This window comes from Juglans microcarpa x Juglans regia, chromosome 1S, assembly GCF_004785595.1.
Source record: "Juglans microcarpa x Juglans regia isolate MS1-56 chromosome 1S, Jm3101_v1.0, whole genome shotgun sequence".
NCBI classification, from domain to species: Eukaryota; Viridiplantae; Streptophyta; class Magnoliopsida; order Fagales; family Juglandaceae; genus Juglans; species Juglans microcarpa x Juglans regia.
The window spans coordinates 20,866,268-20,880,068 of NC_054595.1; the positions used below are offsets into that span (position 1 = coordinate 20,866,268).

The 13,801-nt window shown below is 38.8% G+C and overlaps 1 protein-coding gene across 2 annotated transcripts; it reads left to right on the forward strand.

Annotated features, from left to right (window-relative positions):
* Positions 1-697: 697 nt before the first annotated feature.
* On the forward strand, positions 698-13,598 carry LOC121246993 (selenoprotein F-like). 2 transcript variants are annotated; one of them, XM_041145324.1, is made up of 4 exons: positions 698-1,225; positions 11,552-11,610; positions 12,490-12,671; positions 13,405-13,598. In XM_041145324.1, the coding sequence occupies exons 1-4, from the start codon at positions 1,060-1,062 to the stop codon at positions 13,475-13,477; spliced, it is 480 nt and encodes a 159-aa protein (XP_041001258.1). In that variant the 5' UTR covers positions 698-1,059; the 3' UTR covers positions 13,478-13,598. The 2 variants fall into 2 exon arrangements, with proteins under 2 accessions (XP_041001258.1, XP_041001257.1); XM_041145323.1 differs by having other exon boundaries at positions 855-1,225; positions 11,525-11,610.
* The last annotated feature ends 203 nt before the right edge of the window (positions 13,599-13,801 follow it).

A 13,801-nucleotide genomic window follows, 5' to 3' on the forward strand; every position in this document is an offset into this window, starting at 1 on the left:
TTTCCGAGCAAACATTTTAACCTTCTTTTGGGACTTTCAAATGCCAAATTTTCCTCCAAAGCTTCCTATCTTGCACCTGCAGGGATGTTTTCCCGTCTCCACTAGCCTCAATGTTTCCCCACCTGCAAGGATGTCCCATAAGAATTTGGGTTTGCATCAATGTTTTGAATACCGTACCGGACGCCGTACCGGTCAAGGCACTGGAACGAAATATTTCGGTACCGGTACCATTTCAGGATAGCATTTCGGGATAACGTTTCGGGATAGTCGATCTATAAATAAATTATATATATATATAAATTATATTCTAAAATAATAGTCTATATATAAATAAATTATATACAAATACATATATATATATAAATTATAAATAGTCTAGTCTGAATTGAGGGTTAAAAAATAAGATTGTAGTTTGAAAAAATGAAAAAAAAAAAAAAAACACAGGCCGAAATATCGGCCGGTACCGGCCAAAATATAGGTCGGTACAGGCCAAAATTGAGGCCAGTATGACCGGTACCGGCCGGTATGACTGGTATTTTGGCCGGTATGGAATAGGTATAGTACCTGTATCGGCCGGACGGCCGAAATGAAAAATTTCAGCCATACCAACCGGTACGGTACGAAATTTAAAACACTAGTTTGCACCACCCATTTATTAGTCTAGTCTAGGTAATCAAAAACCAAATCAAAAAATTTTCACAGGGGGAAAAGAAAGCATCAAAATGAAGTAGATTGAGGTAGGCGGTGATGATGAATCCATTTGAAAATTCTATACACCATATTTTCATCTCATTTTTATTTTATTAAGTATGATGCGACACATTTATCACTATTTTCTTTTGTTAGAACGTTACTGTTTGTTTCGTGGAACTTGAACGACACCGTATAACAGACAAAACGCAGGCTCGCTTCACCGTTTTTGGTTGCCTTTCTTTAGTGTCTGATGTCTGGACTCTAGGTCTGACCCAAATTTTTTCACGAAATTCACCGGATCCTCGGAGCTGGGAAGAGAAGAAGTGGGAAAGTTTTTGACGCGGAGAATTAGATATATCAAGAGAGATGGGGTTGTCGATCTATATCTTTTCTTTGGTTCTGCTATTTTCTCTAGTACCTTTTGGCTTCACAAAGGAGCAACTGAGCTCAAGGGAGTGCGAGGATCTGGGTTTTTCAGGGCTTGCTCTTTGCTCCGATTGTAACACTCTTGCTGAGTATGTTAAGGACCAAGGTAACCTATCCAAAAATTCATTTTGTTACAAGACGATTGGTGGGTATGTTTTCTATTGAATGGTAGCTTTCTCTGAGAATCATACGAGTTTTTATATTTACAAGTTGCATTTTTTGTTGATCTGCATTTATTGAATTTACTGGGATTTCAAGATTCTGTTCTGGTAGGTTTTTTTTTTTTTTCTAATAGAGATTTGTTATTTTAGGTAAGTTACCCCTTTTTTTTTGCAGTGAGTGGAATGCTGATTTCGTTCATGTACTGTTAGCATTCCTGTTTGTTCATGTTTTTGCTGTACGAAGACCATTAATTATGTGATTTTCTAGGTTTTGAATATTTTATGGGGCGTAGTATCTTGCTCGATTTCTGCTCCTTGTATATTTGTTTTTTTTATAAGTAAATAAGTAGTTTTATTGAATAGAATGAAACTAGACGATGCCCAAGTATACAGGAAGTATACAAAGTGAGACACCTAATTACATTCTAGTGAGCTGAAAAGAAGATAGAAACTCATGGACATTCCCACCCTTCAATACAATAGCAGAAAACCACTGTAAAAGAGAGAATATAAAAAAATTCCAAATTTCCCCCACTACACGCTCCTTGTTGTTAAAGCACCTATCGTTCCTTTCCGACCATAGACACCACATTAAGCACAAAAGTATCATACGTCATGCTGCTGCCAATTGTGCACTGGTATGTCTCCTGTTCCAACACGCTAGTAATTCCACCACACCCTTAGGCATTACCCAACTCAGTCCGGCTCTATCAAGGATACCAGTCATAATTCCCCCGCCACCTCACAATGTAAAAGCAAGTGATCTATCGATTTTCCATTCCTTTTGCACATGTAGCACCACTCCATGACCACCATACCCCGCTTCCTTAAATTATCAACCGTTAAAATCTTTCCAAGCGCAGTTGTCCAAGTAAAAAAGCTACTTTAGATGGAGCTAGTGCCTGCCAAATACTCTTCCACAGGAAGAAAGTGGGTTGTTGTACTGTCAAAGCCTTGTAAAAGGATTTAACAGTAAACTTGTTTCTCCCCATGTGAATCCCCAACATATGGTCACCCCCATTTCCTCCTATCTTTACTGAATACAAGTAACTATAAAGGCTGTCATCTCATCAAGTTCCCAATCCTGAGCATTTCTAGTAAAAGTGACATTCTAAGTTACTGTCCCATTGACACAACACAGCAAATATGAAAATGTCGCATGCTGATTTCCAGCCATGTTAAAAGCGACTGGAAAGACAATGGAGAGAGGATTCTCCCCACTCCAAGCATTGAACCAAAAACGGAGTCTTGCTCCATCACCCACACCAAACCTAATATGTTTTTCAAAGGTTTTCCACCCCTTTCTAATAAATTTCCATAGGCTTACTCCATATGACCCCCTACCCTCCTTAGAACACCATCCCCTCCACTCACTACCAAAATTATGTTCAATTGCCTCTCTCTCCACAACGAGTTCCCTTCCATTTGATACCTCCACAACCACTTGCCAAGAAGAGTTTTGTTGAAGATGCTCAAGTTTCGCACCCCTAATCACCCATTCGCAATCGGACAGCATACCCTTTGCCAACTTACAAGGTGAAATTTGATTTCCTCCCCCATGCCCTCACAAGAAAGCTTTAAACAACTTTTCAATATGGTTAGCCACTCCCACCGGTAATGGAAAGAGGGAAAGATGGTAAGTGAGAAGGTTGGAAATGTTACTTTTAATGAGTGTTAACCTCCCGCCTTTTGATAGATATAACCGCTTCCACCCCGATAATCTTTTCTTAATCTTCTCTACCACCCCATCCCAAATGTTCTTTGCTTTAAATGGCGCCCCCAAAGGGAGTCCAAGATGTTTCATAGGAAGTGAATCAATTTTACAACCCAACAACTCTGCTAGAGAGGCAATATTACTCACAACCTCCACCGGTACCAATTCCGACTTCTCCAAGTTCACCTTAAGTTCTGAAACAGCTTCAAAACACAACAAAACCGCCCTTAGAGCTTGAATCTGGTCGCTAACAGCATCACAAAAGATAAGCATATCATTCGCAAATAATAAGTGAGAAATGGAGCTGACACCATTACTATTGTTGCCCACCGAAAAATCAGCAATAAATCCCCCCCCCCCCCTAACAGCAGCCTCCACCATGTAACTCAAAGCCTCCATTACAAAAAAAAGAGGAATGGTGATAGTGGATCCCCTTGTCACAAACCCCTCAAAGGCTGAAAAAAACTACAAGATTTGCCATTGACTAAAACCAAAAATCGAGCAATCGAAACACAATGTTTAATCTATTCGCACCACCTATTTCCAAAACAACATATGCTCCTTGTATACTTCCGGTGTACTTCATTAATGTCTTTATTTCAATAAAATTTTACTTTTACCTATAAAAAAAGTATCATGCTCTATTTACAGCCCCGAGGGGTCGTGCAGCAGTCTTGAGGCTACTCCTGTAAATTGGATATCGTGGGTTAAACTTTGCACTCACACTCTTGGAGCCATTAGACTAGGAGAATTTATAGTTCCTATGAACGTCGTGTTTTGTACACTTGGACAAAGCTCTAGCAACTCGGGCCGAGATCTTCACTTGCAAAACAAAGAAGAAAATGGGCTCGGGGTCGTCCGGGGAGCCCCTGATGCCTAAGTTAGTCTCCTCGCGCATATGGCGATAGTGTTTTTATGTAGAGTTTAGAGAGAGTCCTTTGTACCTAGGTGGGGGGTTTTTATACTAAGGGTGGGCTTGGATACACAAAACATCTCATCTCATCATTACAATTTTTTCAAATTCTCATACAAAAATATAATAAACAATTCAACTTTTTCAAGTTTCAAAATAAATCTTCATAGCTGGAAAATAGACATTGTTTGCTTGCAAGAGACCAAGTTGAGAGAAATTGATAGAAACATTATTCATAGTTTGTGGGGGTGTTCATTTGTGGGATGGTGCTACTTAGCTTCGTCAGTGGCTTCAGAAGGTGTGTTGGTGATGTGGGATAAGAGAGTGGTGGAGATGGTAGAGGATTGTATTGGGTCTTATTCAATGGCTGTAATTTTTTAGGAATATTGAGGATGGGTGGAGGTGGGCTTTTGCGGGGGTGTATGGGCCTAATGTGGATAGTGATAGAAGCTCTTTGTGGGAGGAGTTGGCGGGTCTATATTCTTTATGGGATTTACCTTGAATTTTTTGTGGGGATTTCAATATTGTTAGGTACCCTAGTGAGAGGGCGGGGGCATCTACGGCAACAAGAGCAATGGAAAACTTCTCAGAACTGATTTTTAGTAGAGGGTTGTCAAGGTTAGATAGATTTTTAGTCTCTTCTTCGTGGGAGTCCCATTTTCCGGACCTATGCCAGAAAAGGTTGCCACAAGTATTTTCCAATTATTTTCCAATTTTGCTTGATTGCAGAGGAATTCATGGGGGTAGGCGTCCTTTCAAATTTGAGAATATGTGGTTGGAAGTTGAAGGCTTTGTGGAGAAGGTAAGGGTTTGGTGGGAAGCTTATTCTTTTGAGGGTATCCCTAGCTTCATAGTGGCAGGTAAACTTAAAGCTTTAAAGGCCGACCTAAAGAAGTGGAATGAGGAAGTCTTAAACACACGGAAGTGCAGAAAAATATTCTCTGGGATGAGTTGCAAGCAATGGAGGAAGGGGATTTTAATGAAGATTCTTTGTTAAGGAAGAATATGGTGGTGACCGAAATTGAGGAAGTATTGTTGATGGAAAAAATATCTTAGAGGCAAAAATCAATGGCGCTTTGGTTGAAGGAGGGGGATAAATGCACTAAGTTCTTTCACAAGGTGGCCAATTCTCATAGGCGCAACAATGCTATTGAAGTACTTCACTCAGATTCAAATGTGTCACATTCCCCCGAAGAGTTTCAAGATCATATAGTGCAGTATTATGAGGATCTCTTAGCTGAAAAGGTAGAGTGGCATCCTAAACTTGACGGCTTAAGTTTTGACCAATTGGATCCGGATGTTGCAAGTTGGATGGAGAGACCGTTTGATGAAAGGGAGGTGCATCAAGTGGTGAGAGGTATGTGCAAAGATAAAGCCCCGGGTCTGGATGGTTTTTCTATGGCTTTCTTTCAAGAGTGTTGGGATATAGTGAAGGAGGAAGTGATGCAAATTTTCCATGCTTTTCATTCTAATCTTAGCTTTGAAAAGTCATTAAACGTTACTTTCATTGCACTCATCCCAAAGATAGCCAGTGCCCATGACTTGAAAGACTTCCGGCCTATTAGCTTGGTAGGTGGGATCTACAAAATCATTTCAAAGGTATTAGCTAATCAGCTAATCGTATGATTTTGGTGATGGACACACTCATTTCCAAACTTCAAAATGCTTTCATTCGGGGTTGGCAAATTTTGGACTCAGTTTTGATAACAAATGAGTGTTTGGACAGCCGGTTAAGAGAAGGCCTTCCGGGGGTCCTTTGCAAGCTAGACATGGAAAAGGCTTATGACCATGTGTGTTGGGACTTTCTTTTCTATATGCTTAGAAGATGTGGCTTTGGAGATAGGTGGTGTGAATGGGTTAAACATTGTGTTTCGACCGCTTGGTTCTCGATATTAGTCAATGGAAAATCTTGTGGTTTTTTTCAAACTTTGGGGGGTTTGCGTCAAGGGGATCTGCTATCACCTTTTCTTTTTGTTATAGTGATGGAGGCTTTTAGCTGCATGGTGGAGGTTGTGGTAAGGGGCGGATTTCTTGCAGGTTTTTCAGTGGGAAACAATAGTAATGGTGTCAGCTCCATCTCCCACTTACTTTTTGCAGATGATACACTCATCTTTTGTGATGTCGTTAGTTAACAGATTCAAGCTCTAAGGGAGGTTCTGTTGTGCTTTGAAGCGGTTTCGGGACTCAAGGTGAACTTGGGGAAGTCGGAATTGGTACCGGTGGGGGATGTGAGTAATATTGCTTCTCTAGCAGAGTTGTTGGGTTGTAAAATTGCCTCTCTTCCTATGAAATGTCTTGGACTTCCTTTGGGGGCGTCATTCAAAGCAAAGAGCATTTGGGATGGGGTGGTAGAGAAGATTGAGAAAAGACTATCGGGGTAGAAGTGGCTATATCTATCAAAAGGGGGGAGATTAACTCTCATCAAAAGTACCCTCTCCAATTTCCCCACTTACTATCTTTCTTTATTCCCATTACCGGTGTGTGTGGCAAGCCGGATTGAAAAGTTGTTTAGAGCATTCTTGTGGGGTGGGGGAGGAAACTAAATTTCATTTTATAAGTTGGCCAAGGGTGAGCTGTCTGATTGCAAATGGTGAGCTAGGGGTGTGAAATTTGTGTACTTTTAATAAGGCACTCCTAGTGAAGTGGTTGTGGAGGTATCAAATGGAAGAGAACTCGTTGTGGAGAGCGGTTATTGATCACAAGTATGGTAATGTGTGGGGGAGATGGTGCTCTAAGGAGGGTAGGAGGTCTTATGGAGTAAGTTTATAGAAGTTTATTAGAAAGGGGTGGAACATTTTTGAAAAACATATTAAGTTTGAGGTGGGTGATGGAGTAAGAACCTGCTTTTGGTTCGATGCTTGGAGTGGGGAGAGCCCTCTTTACACTGCTTTTGTTTTTAATTTGGCAGAAAATCATCAAGCTGTAGTTTCAGATTTGTTGTGTCGTGCAAATGGGATGGTAACTTGGAATGTCATTTTTACTAGAAATGCTCAAGATTGGGAACTTGAAGAAATGGCAGATTTTTATAGCTACTTGTATTCAGCAAAGTTATGAGGTAATGGAGGTGATCATATGTTGTGGATACACACGGGGGGGAAAAAGTTTACTGTCTAATCTTTTTATAAGGCTTTAATAGTTCAACAGCCCACATTCTTTCCGTGGACGAGCATTTGGAAGGTTTTAGTGCCGTCTAAAGTTGTGTTTTTTACTTGGACAGCTGCATTTGGGAAGATATTGACGGTTGATAATCTAAGGAAGCGAGGTATGGTGGTTACGGAATGGTGTTACATGTGTAAAAGGAATGAGAAATCAATAGATCACTTACTTTTACATTGTGAGGTGGCTGGGGAGTTATGGGCTGGTATTCTCAATAGAGTTGGGCTGAGCTGGGTAATGCCTAAGAGTGTGGTGGAACTACTAGCGTGCTGGAACAGAAAGCACAATAGCACTCAACTGGAAACAGTGTGGCGAATGATACCTTTGTGCTTAATGTGGTGTTTATGCCCTGAAAGGAATGATAGGTGTTTCAACAACAAGGAGCGTGCAGTGGGAGAAATATGGAATTTATTTGTATTCTCTCTTTTACAGTGGTTTTCTGCTATTGTACTGAATGGTGAGAATGTCCATGAGTTTCTATATTCTTTTCAGCTCACTAGAATGTAATTAGGTGTCTCATTTTGTATACTTCATGTGTACTTGGGCTGCCTAGTTTCATTCTCTTCAATAAAGACTCTTACTTATTAAAAAAAATTCCAAAATAAAAATAATACTAAAAATTATATTCTAACAATATTTTATTCAACTTTCAACAAAGCATCTCATCTCATCTCATCTCATCTGAATTGTCTATCCAAACCCACCCGAAGTCCCTAGGGAACATTTTTTTTCCTTGTGTCAGGGTTCAGCCATCCCGCCCGTGTTTGTAATGGTCTGGGATTTTAATGTGACATAGTCTTTTGAGGCAGGGTCAATAATGCGGTGTGGCTCCTGGGATGGCGCTATTAATGCGGCGTGGCTCCTAAGGGGAGTCCTGGCGGTGGGTGGACGGCGCTGTGACTTCTGGTCCCTTCTGTTAGATAATTGAGGGTTACCCACGTCTTCCGTTCTTCTACTGACATAATTCCTTGATTCTAGGTGTGACAGGGAAGGCCAGAGTCGGCGGGTCCCATCTGTCCCCTGTATATGGTTCCGTGTTACGCATCCTTCTTTCTCTGATGTCATCTCAAGGGCCGAACCCCACTAAGGGGCTTTGGGGCCTCAAAATACTAGGACTCTGGCTCGGCCAGGACCCAGTGTTGAGCTCAGGCCCAACCATAATGGGCCAGGTGGGAAATACCCCTCCTAGTTCCCCTCGAATTATCCGAGGTTCACTTGTTGGAAACTCCTTGCTAAAGGCATGTGCACCCAAGGATTAGTCTGGACTTTGTCTCAGACACTTGGTTCCTATAAAATGAAGTGCTATTATTGGTATACCTTGAAATTTGAGGTAGTTAATGGATTTTTATCAGAAGTTCATGTGATTTTCTTCCAAGGCATTACCGTGTGAGTTTTGGGTAATAATTAGTTCTGGCGCATTCTTGCATTTAGCCTTTTTAAGTTAGCCGTTATTTTCTAATTTATTTACACATTAAAAAGTAATAATTAGTTCTGGCGTGAAAGAAGTAGAAGAATTCTAACGTGACACATACCTTTGAGTCTTATAGATGTAATACAAAGATCTTATGTAACACCCCCTTCCCAAAGGCTAGGGATGTCACGTACTTTTCATAAAAATAAAATCTGGCAAGAGATCTCAAATTTCATAAATGAAATCAGCAATTTATTGTGTAGAAAAGGTCTAATAAAAAGTCTTCCAAAAACATTAAATGAAATAAACTGAACGAAACTCATGTCATAAAAACATGTTTTATTTTAGAAAGTCTGAACAAAAATTTAATGCTCCTACTCCTGGCCTGCCTGTTTGTATTCATCATCATCACCTAGGTGGTTTAAAACATGAAAATAAACAAAAATGAGTCGAAGACTCAGTAAGGAATTTATCACAATGTAAACATACTAAATATAAGGTTTTCATAAAAACTTTCATGCTGAGAGTTTAAAATCATGACTATTTATACTGATGCTTGTGCTATGCATGACTGTTTAACTGAATTAACTGACTGATCTGACTGATCTGATTTATCTGACTGGCCAACACACTTAACCCTGTGAGCGAGGTTGTGCACCGGCCCCACATCCCGCGGCCGTAAGGAGAGCCACTGATAGTATTCTGGCATACTATGGTGGACCACGACTGAGTTTGTGGCTTGCACATCTACCCTGAAACTGAACTGCATTGGTACCATGCATCTTATCTTTCACTTGGATTTAAGATGGCTTACGTGTCTTATACACATGAGATGCATGACATACTACATACATAATCATAATTTTTGAATTTAAACATGATGCGGAATGATATGATCGTATGCTATGCTGGATGACATGTTTGCATATGACATGAGTGGTGCATGAATAATTGGCTGGAAATGAACTGGCTTGAATACTAATTATCTATAAACTGAACTGTGATAAACCTAAGCTTGTGATCAAATTACTTACCTCGCTGCGTGTCTTCTTGAATAACACTTCGTAACTTGAGACCTATATGAAATAATAACTATCACTAAATTGGTTTGGAACTACGTAAGTACTAATATCTTACTTAATTAAATCCACAATCTAAAAGATAGTGTTAAACATATCAATAAATCCTAGTAGCTAAATTACTTAAAATACTTATTCATAATTTAGATGAATACTCAAACTATTTTAAAATAATTCATAAACTTAAATTCTTAAACTAAGTTTTATTTCTTAACAAAATTATTAAATCTTATAAGAAACCTAATAAATTCTATTAAATATTCTTAACATCATAATTTTATTAAATTCTTAACATAATAATTTTATTAAATTCTACTAAATAGACAAAGTAATATTAACAAAATATTTACAAAACATCCTTATAAAAATAGTATTTGATTAATATATTTATTTAAGAAAACTGACTTTTAAGATATTAAGCCCAATATAATTTATTAAAACTGTTGTTGAAATAAAATAATATCAAGCCCAATTTAAAATACAAGCCCATTTAAACATAACTAAAATAGTTTCTGTAAAAACATATAACCTGGCCCAAAAACATATAATACTGAACTACATGAGCCCAACGAAAATGAGCTCAAACACCCGTGCAAGGCCAAGGGCCCAAGGCCGATCAAAAGCCCACGGTTTCCTTCTAGAAACAGAGAACATGGCTAAACCAAAAGAAAGCAGAGAGTTTGAGAGAGAGAGAGAGAGAGAGAGAGAGAGAGAGAGTGTGTTCTGCGCATGGAGAGCTCACCTAGAGAGAGACGCGCGACTGGGTTAGGCTGAGCGGCGGCTCTAGGTGGCTGGGTCTGGAGGCGGCGCAACCAAAGGCTTCACGAGAAAGGGTGCTACGCCGAGAGAGAGAGAGAGAGAGAGAGAGAGAGAGAGAGAGAGAGAGAGAGAGAGAGAGAGAGAGAGAGAGAGAGCAATGTAAAACCGAGAACTACCGAAACCAAAAAGAGGCTAGCGGCAGTCGAGGTCTTACTGGAAGGGAGTGGGTGCGCTGGGGTTGAGCTGGTCGGCAGTTTCTGGTTTCACGGGTGGTGCTCCGACGTCCTATGGTGGTCGGCGATGGTTGGGAAGAACCTAAGGCTTAAACGGCAGTGTTTTGGTACTTTGGGTATTTCAGAAACAGATGATTTTGGGGTGGCTCACGAGTTACTCCTCTCGTACGAGGTAAGCGCTATTTAATATTGGTAGAAGATAGAGAAATAAAAGGAAAACCTAGAGGAGTAGAGACGTGCATGAGAATGAGAGTGGCGACGTGCGGAGTGAAAATCGTTACTCATCAACAGAGTCCGTTTTCCAATAGAACGTTAGAAACAGACACTGAGAAACATACGGGTTTGAGATTTAAAGTGTTTAACTAAGAGGCTAAAAATAATAGATAAGGTTCGATGGAGATAGAGAAGATAAACTTTAAATTTCAAATCAAATCTAGTGAACGTAAATCTAATGCAATATAGAAAATCATTATTAAAAACAAAACTCTGGCAATTTTAAATAAAACCATAAAAGTAATTATAAAAAAAATAAAGTAAATATAAATTCTGATAAGACTATAATAAACTAAAAATTTCACTAGGAAATTTACTCATATACCCTAAATCCAATACTAGTATGTCACATCTTAAGGCTCTGTTTTGTTTTAACAGAAATCTCTCTCTAGAAAATTTTACAAGAGAGATTTCTGGTGGAAATTTTTAATTCGATAAAAGTCTAAAGACTCGTCTTCTTCTTCAAACGACTGAAAAAAAAATTGTAACAAAGTCTTTTACAACTAGAACTAGTAATTCTATAGTCTCATGCAGTTGACTAGAGAGAATAGATGATGGGATGTGACTGCCTCTTATGAGGAAAACGACCAAGATTTATAGATTTGTTGATTAGGTTGTTCCTCAACTCTTTGTGTTCTATTTGGACTTATGTTATGCTCTTAGAGTTCTGCATACATAAGATTTGTTGCTTTAACCATTGTTGTAGATGTGCTAAAGTCGAATTTGGTTGTAGATTTGGTATCAGACTGTTTGAAGTGTTGCACCGAGGATTCTGATGATTCCATGAGCAAGGTATGGATAAGATTTCTAGGTTCTAGAAGCTAAAACTTGTGGTTTGCATTTAATACATTATTTACTTTTTATGATTTTGCTAATCCTATATCTGTCTAAAAGTCAAAGGATTCGTTATATAAACAATGATGTGGATAAAACAACAGGCTAATCTGTTAGGTAAAGGGTGACCCACTGTGGCTTCATTTTTTTGCTTATTCACTCCACTCTTTTTGCATTCTTTTCTTCCTTAATTATGAATAATGAATGTAGTTTTTAAGTTTTTAGTCCAATTTGTAAGTAACAAGAATTTCATAAAAAATTTTCAATGAAGTGCAAGATGCTTAAAATAATTCTTAAAATGAAGTGCAAAATGCTAAGAAAACACAATGCTAATGGCAGTCCCAATCAAAATATAGGGATTTTTTTTCCTTTCTGGACCTTTTTGTGCATCTTGATAAGCTCAGTGCCTTGGACTTAATTTTTTGCGAGCATGTTCATCCTCACAGATTTACCAATACGATCTAAATGTTTCATTGCTAGGATGTTTTGATAATATTCTAGAACTCTCGCTACTGCAGTCCAAGAGCAGATTACATGCTGCGGCTTTCATGACATGCAATCCTGAAGATTATTTCCACGTGACAAAAAAAAAAAAAAAAAAAATCTCATGGAATGCAATCTTGGCTTCACAAGAATTGCTTAGTCCATTTTCGTACGTATATTAAATAATTGATACTAGTTTTTGAGATAATTTCCTAGAAGTCAGAGAAACTTTAATTGAAAAGAAGTCTGGTTAATTTTAGGGTTATTGAGGCCATTCAAAGAATGGTGCATCATGGTTGATTATCCGGTTTTGGTTTAAGATGGTATTCTGTAATTAACTTCGTGGAACGGCAGATTACCTACTCTGGTGCTGTACTGGAGGTCTGCATGAGGAAACTGGTTTTCTATCCTGAAATTGTGGGCTTCATTGAAGAAGAGAAGGATCAGTTCCCTTCAGTTAAAGTTCAATATATTTTCAATTCTCCACCGAAGCTGATCATGCTTGACAATGCAGGACAACACACGGAAACCATAAGGTTAGGTTATTTTTGTTAGTGTTAACTGTTAAGCACTGTTCTCTTCAGTGGATGGGTAGAAATTTTTGTCAAGAGAATTGCTTGATCTGGTTGATGATAAGAGTGATAATGTGAAAGTTCTTTGATCGCCAGATGTATAAAATCTTGCGGCTTGGTTACCATCATACCCCACTCCCCTTTCATTTGTCCCCAGTTTGTCATTAACCATAGACTGACCTCTAGGTTACCTAGCTGATGGTTTCTGTCTGGCACGTGTCCAAGTGTCAGAAACATTTTTTTCCCAAAATTCTTGTCATTGTAGAGTTCCTGGTTTGCCATGTCTTTAACTTTGTTATATCATGTTACATGGAGCAGTTATGGAAGTCTGAATCGAGGCAGTCAAAATTGCATAGGTCTTGCCTTGATCCAACTTCGGTAGCTACCTGAACCACATACTGTCTCAGGGAGTCTGGAATTCATAACCTTTACCCATTTCATGTTGGCACGCTAGTTCAGTGGTAGAACATTTGACTGCAGATCAAGAGGTCACGGGTCTGAACCTTGTTAATATATTCCTTTAAAAACATCTGGTTGGAGCAAAGACCCAACTAACAGATCTTGACTTGAACCAAGTGAATATCGACTACAATTTTAATTTTAATTATATCTTTGATCTTTTTATTTGCATCCTTCAAAGGAAAAAGAATAAGTTCTATGAACTTGTCTTATTGGAACTATTTTCCCCTTATCACAGGATTGACAATTGGAAACGTGAACATATACTGCAATTCTTGCGAGAGAAAGTTAAGCCCACATCAGCAAACTGAGTGGTTTATTTTTTGTTGTTGTGTTTTTACTCAGGTCTGTATCATAATAATTTCAAACTTCCGGACCCATCTTTTGCATAATTTATGAGTATATCAGAAGCTTGGGAACAACTTGTTTTCATATACCTGTCTTTACATACAACAGATGTCTGTTAAGATAAATCAATCGTATCAATGACAGATGCCTCTCTATAAAACATAGCATGTACTAGGCGAAAGATTCCGTGCCCGTGAAGACCCAACAAAATATTATCCTGCATGGGACCCACTATTCCATTCCGTATATAATTTTAAAGAAAAATTCCCTCACGCTATAGACTCCAT

Coding starts and splice junctions, on each gene's coding strand:
- LOC121246993 (XM_041145323.1), top strand. CDS start 1,060: ATGGGGTTGTCGATCTATATCTTTTCTTTGGTTCTGCTATTTTCTCTA. Junction 11,611..12,489: donor CTGATGATTCCATGAGCAAG/GTATGGATAAGA, acceptor GTGGAACGGCAG/ATTACCTACTCTGGTGCTGT. Junction 12,672..13,404: donor CAACACACGGAAACCATAAG/GTTAGGTTATTT, acceptor CCCTTATCACAG/GATTGACAATTGGAAACGTG.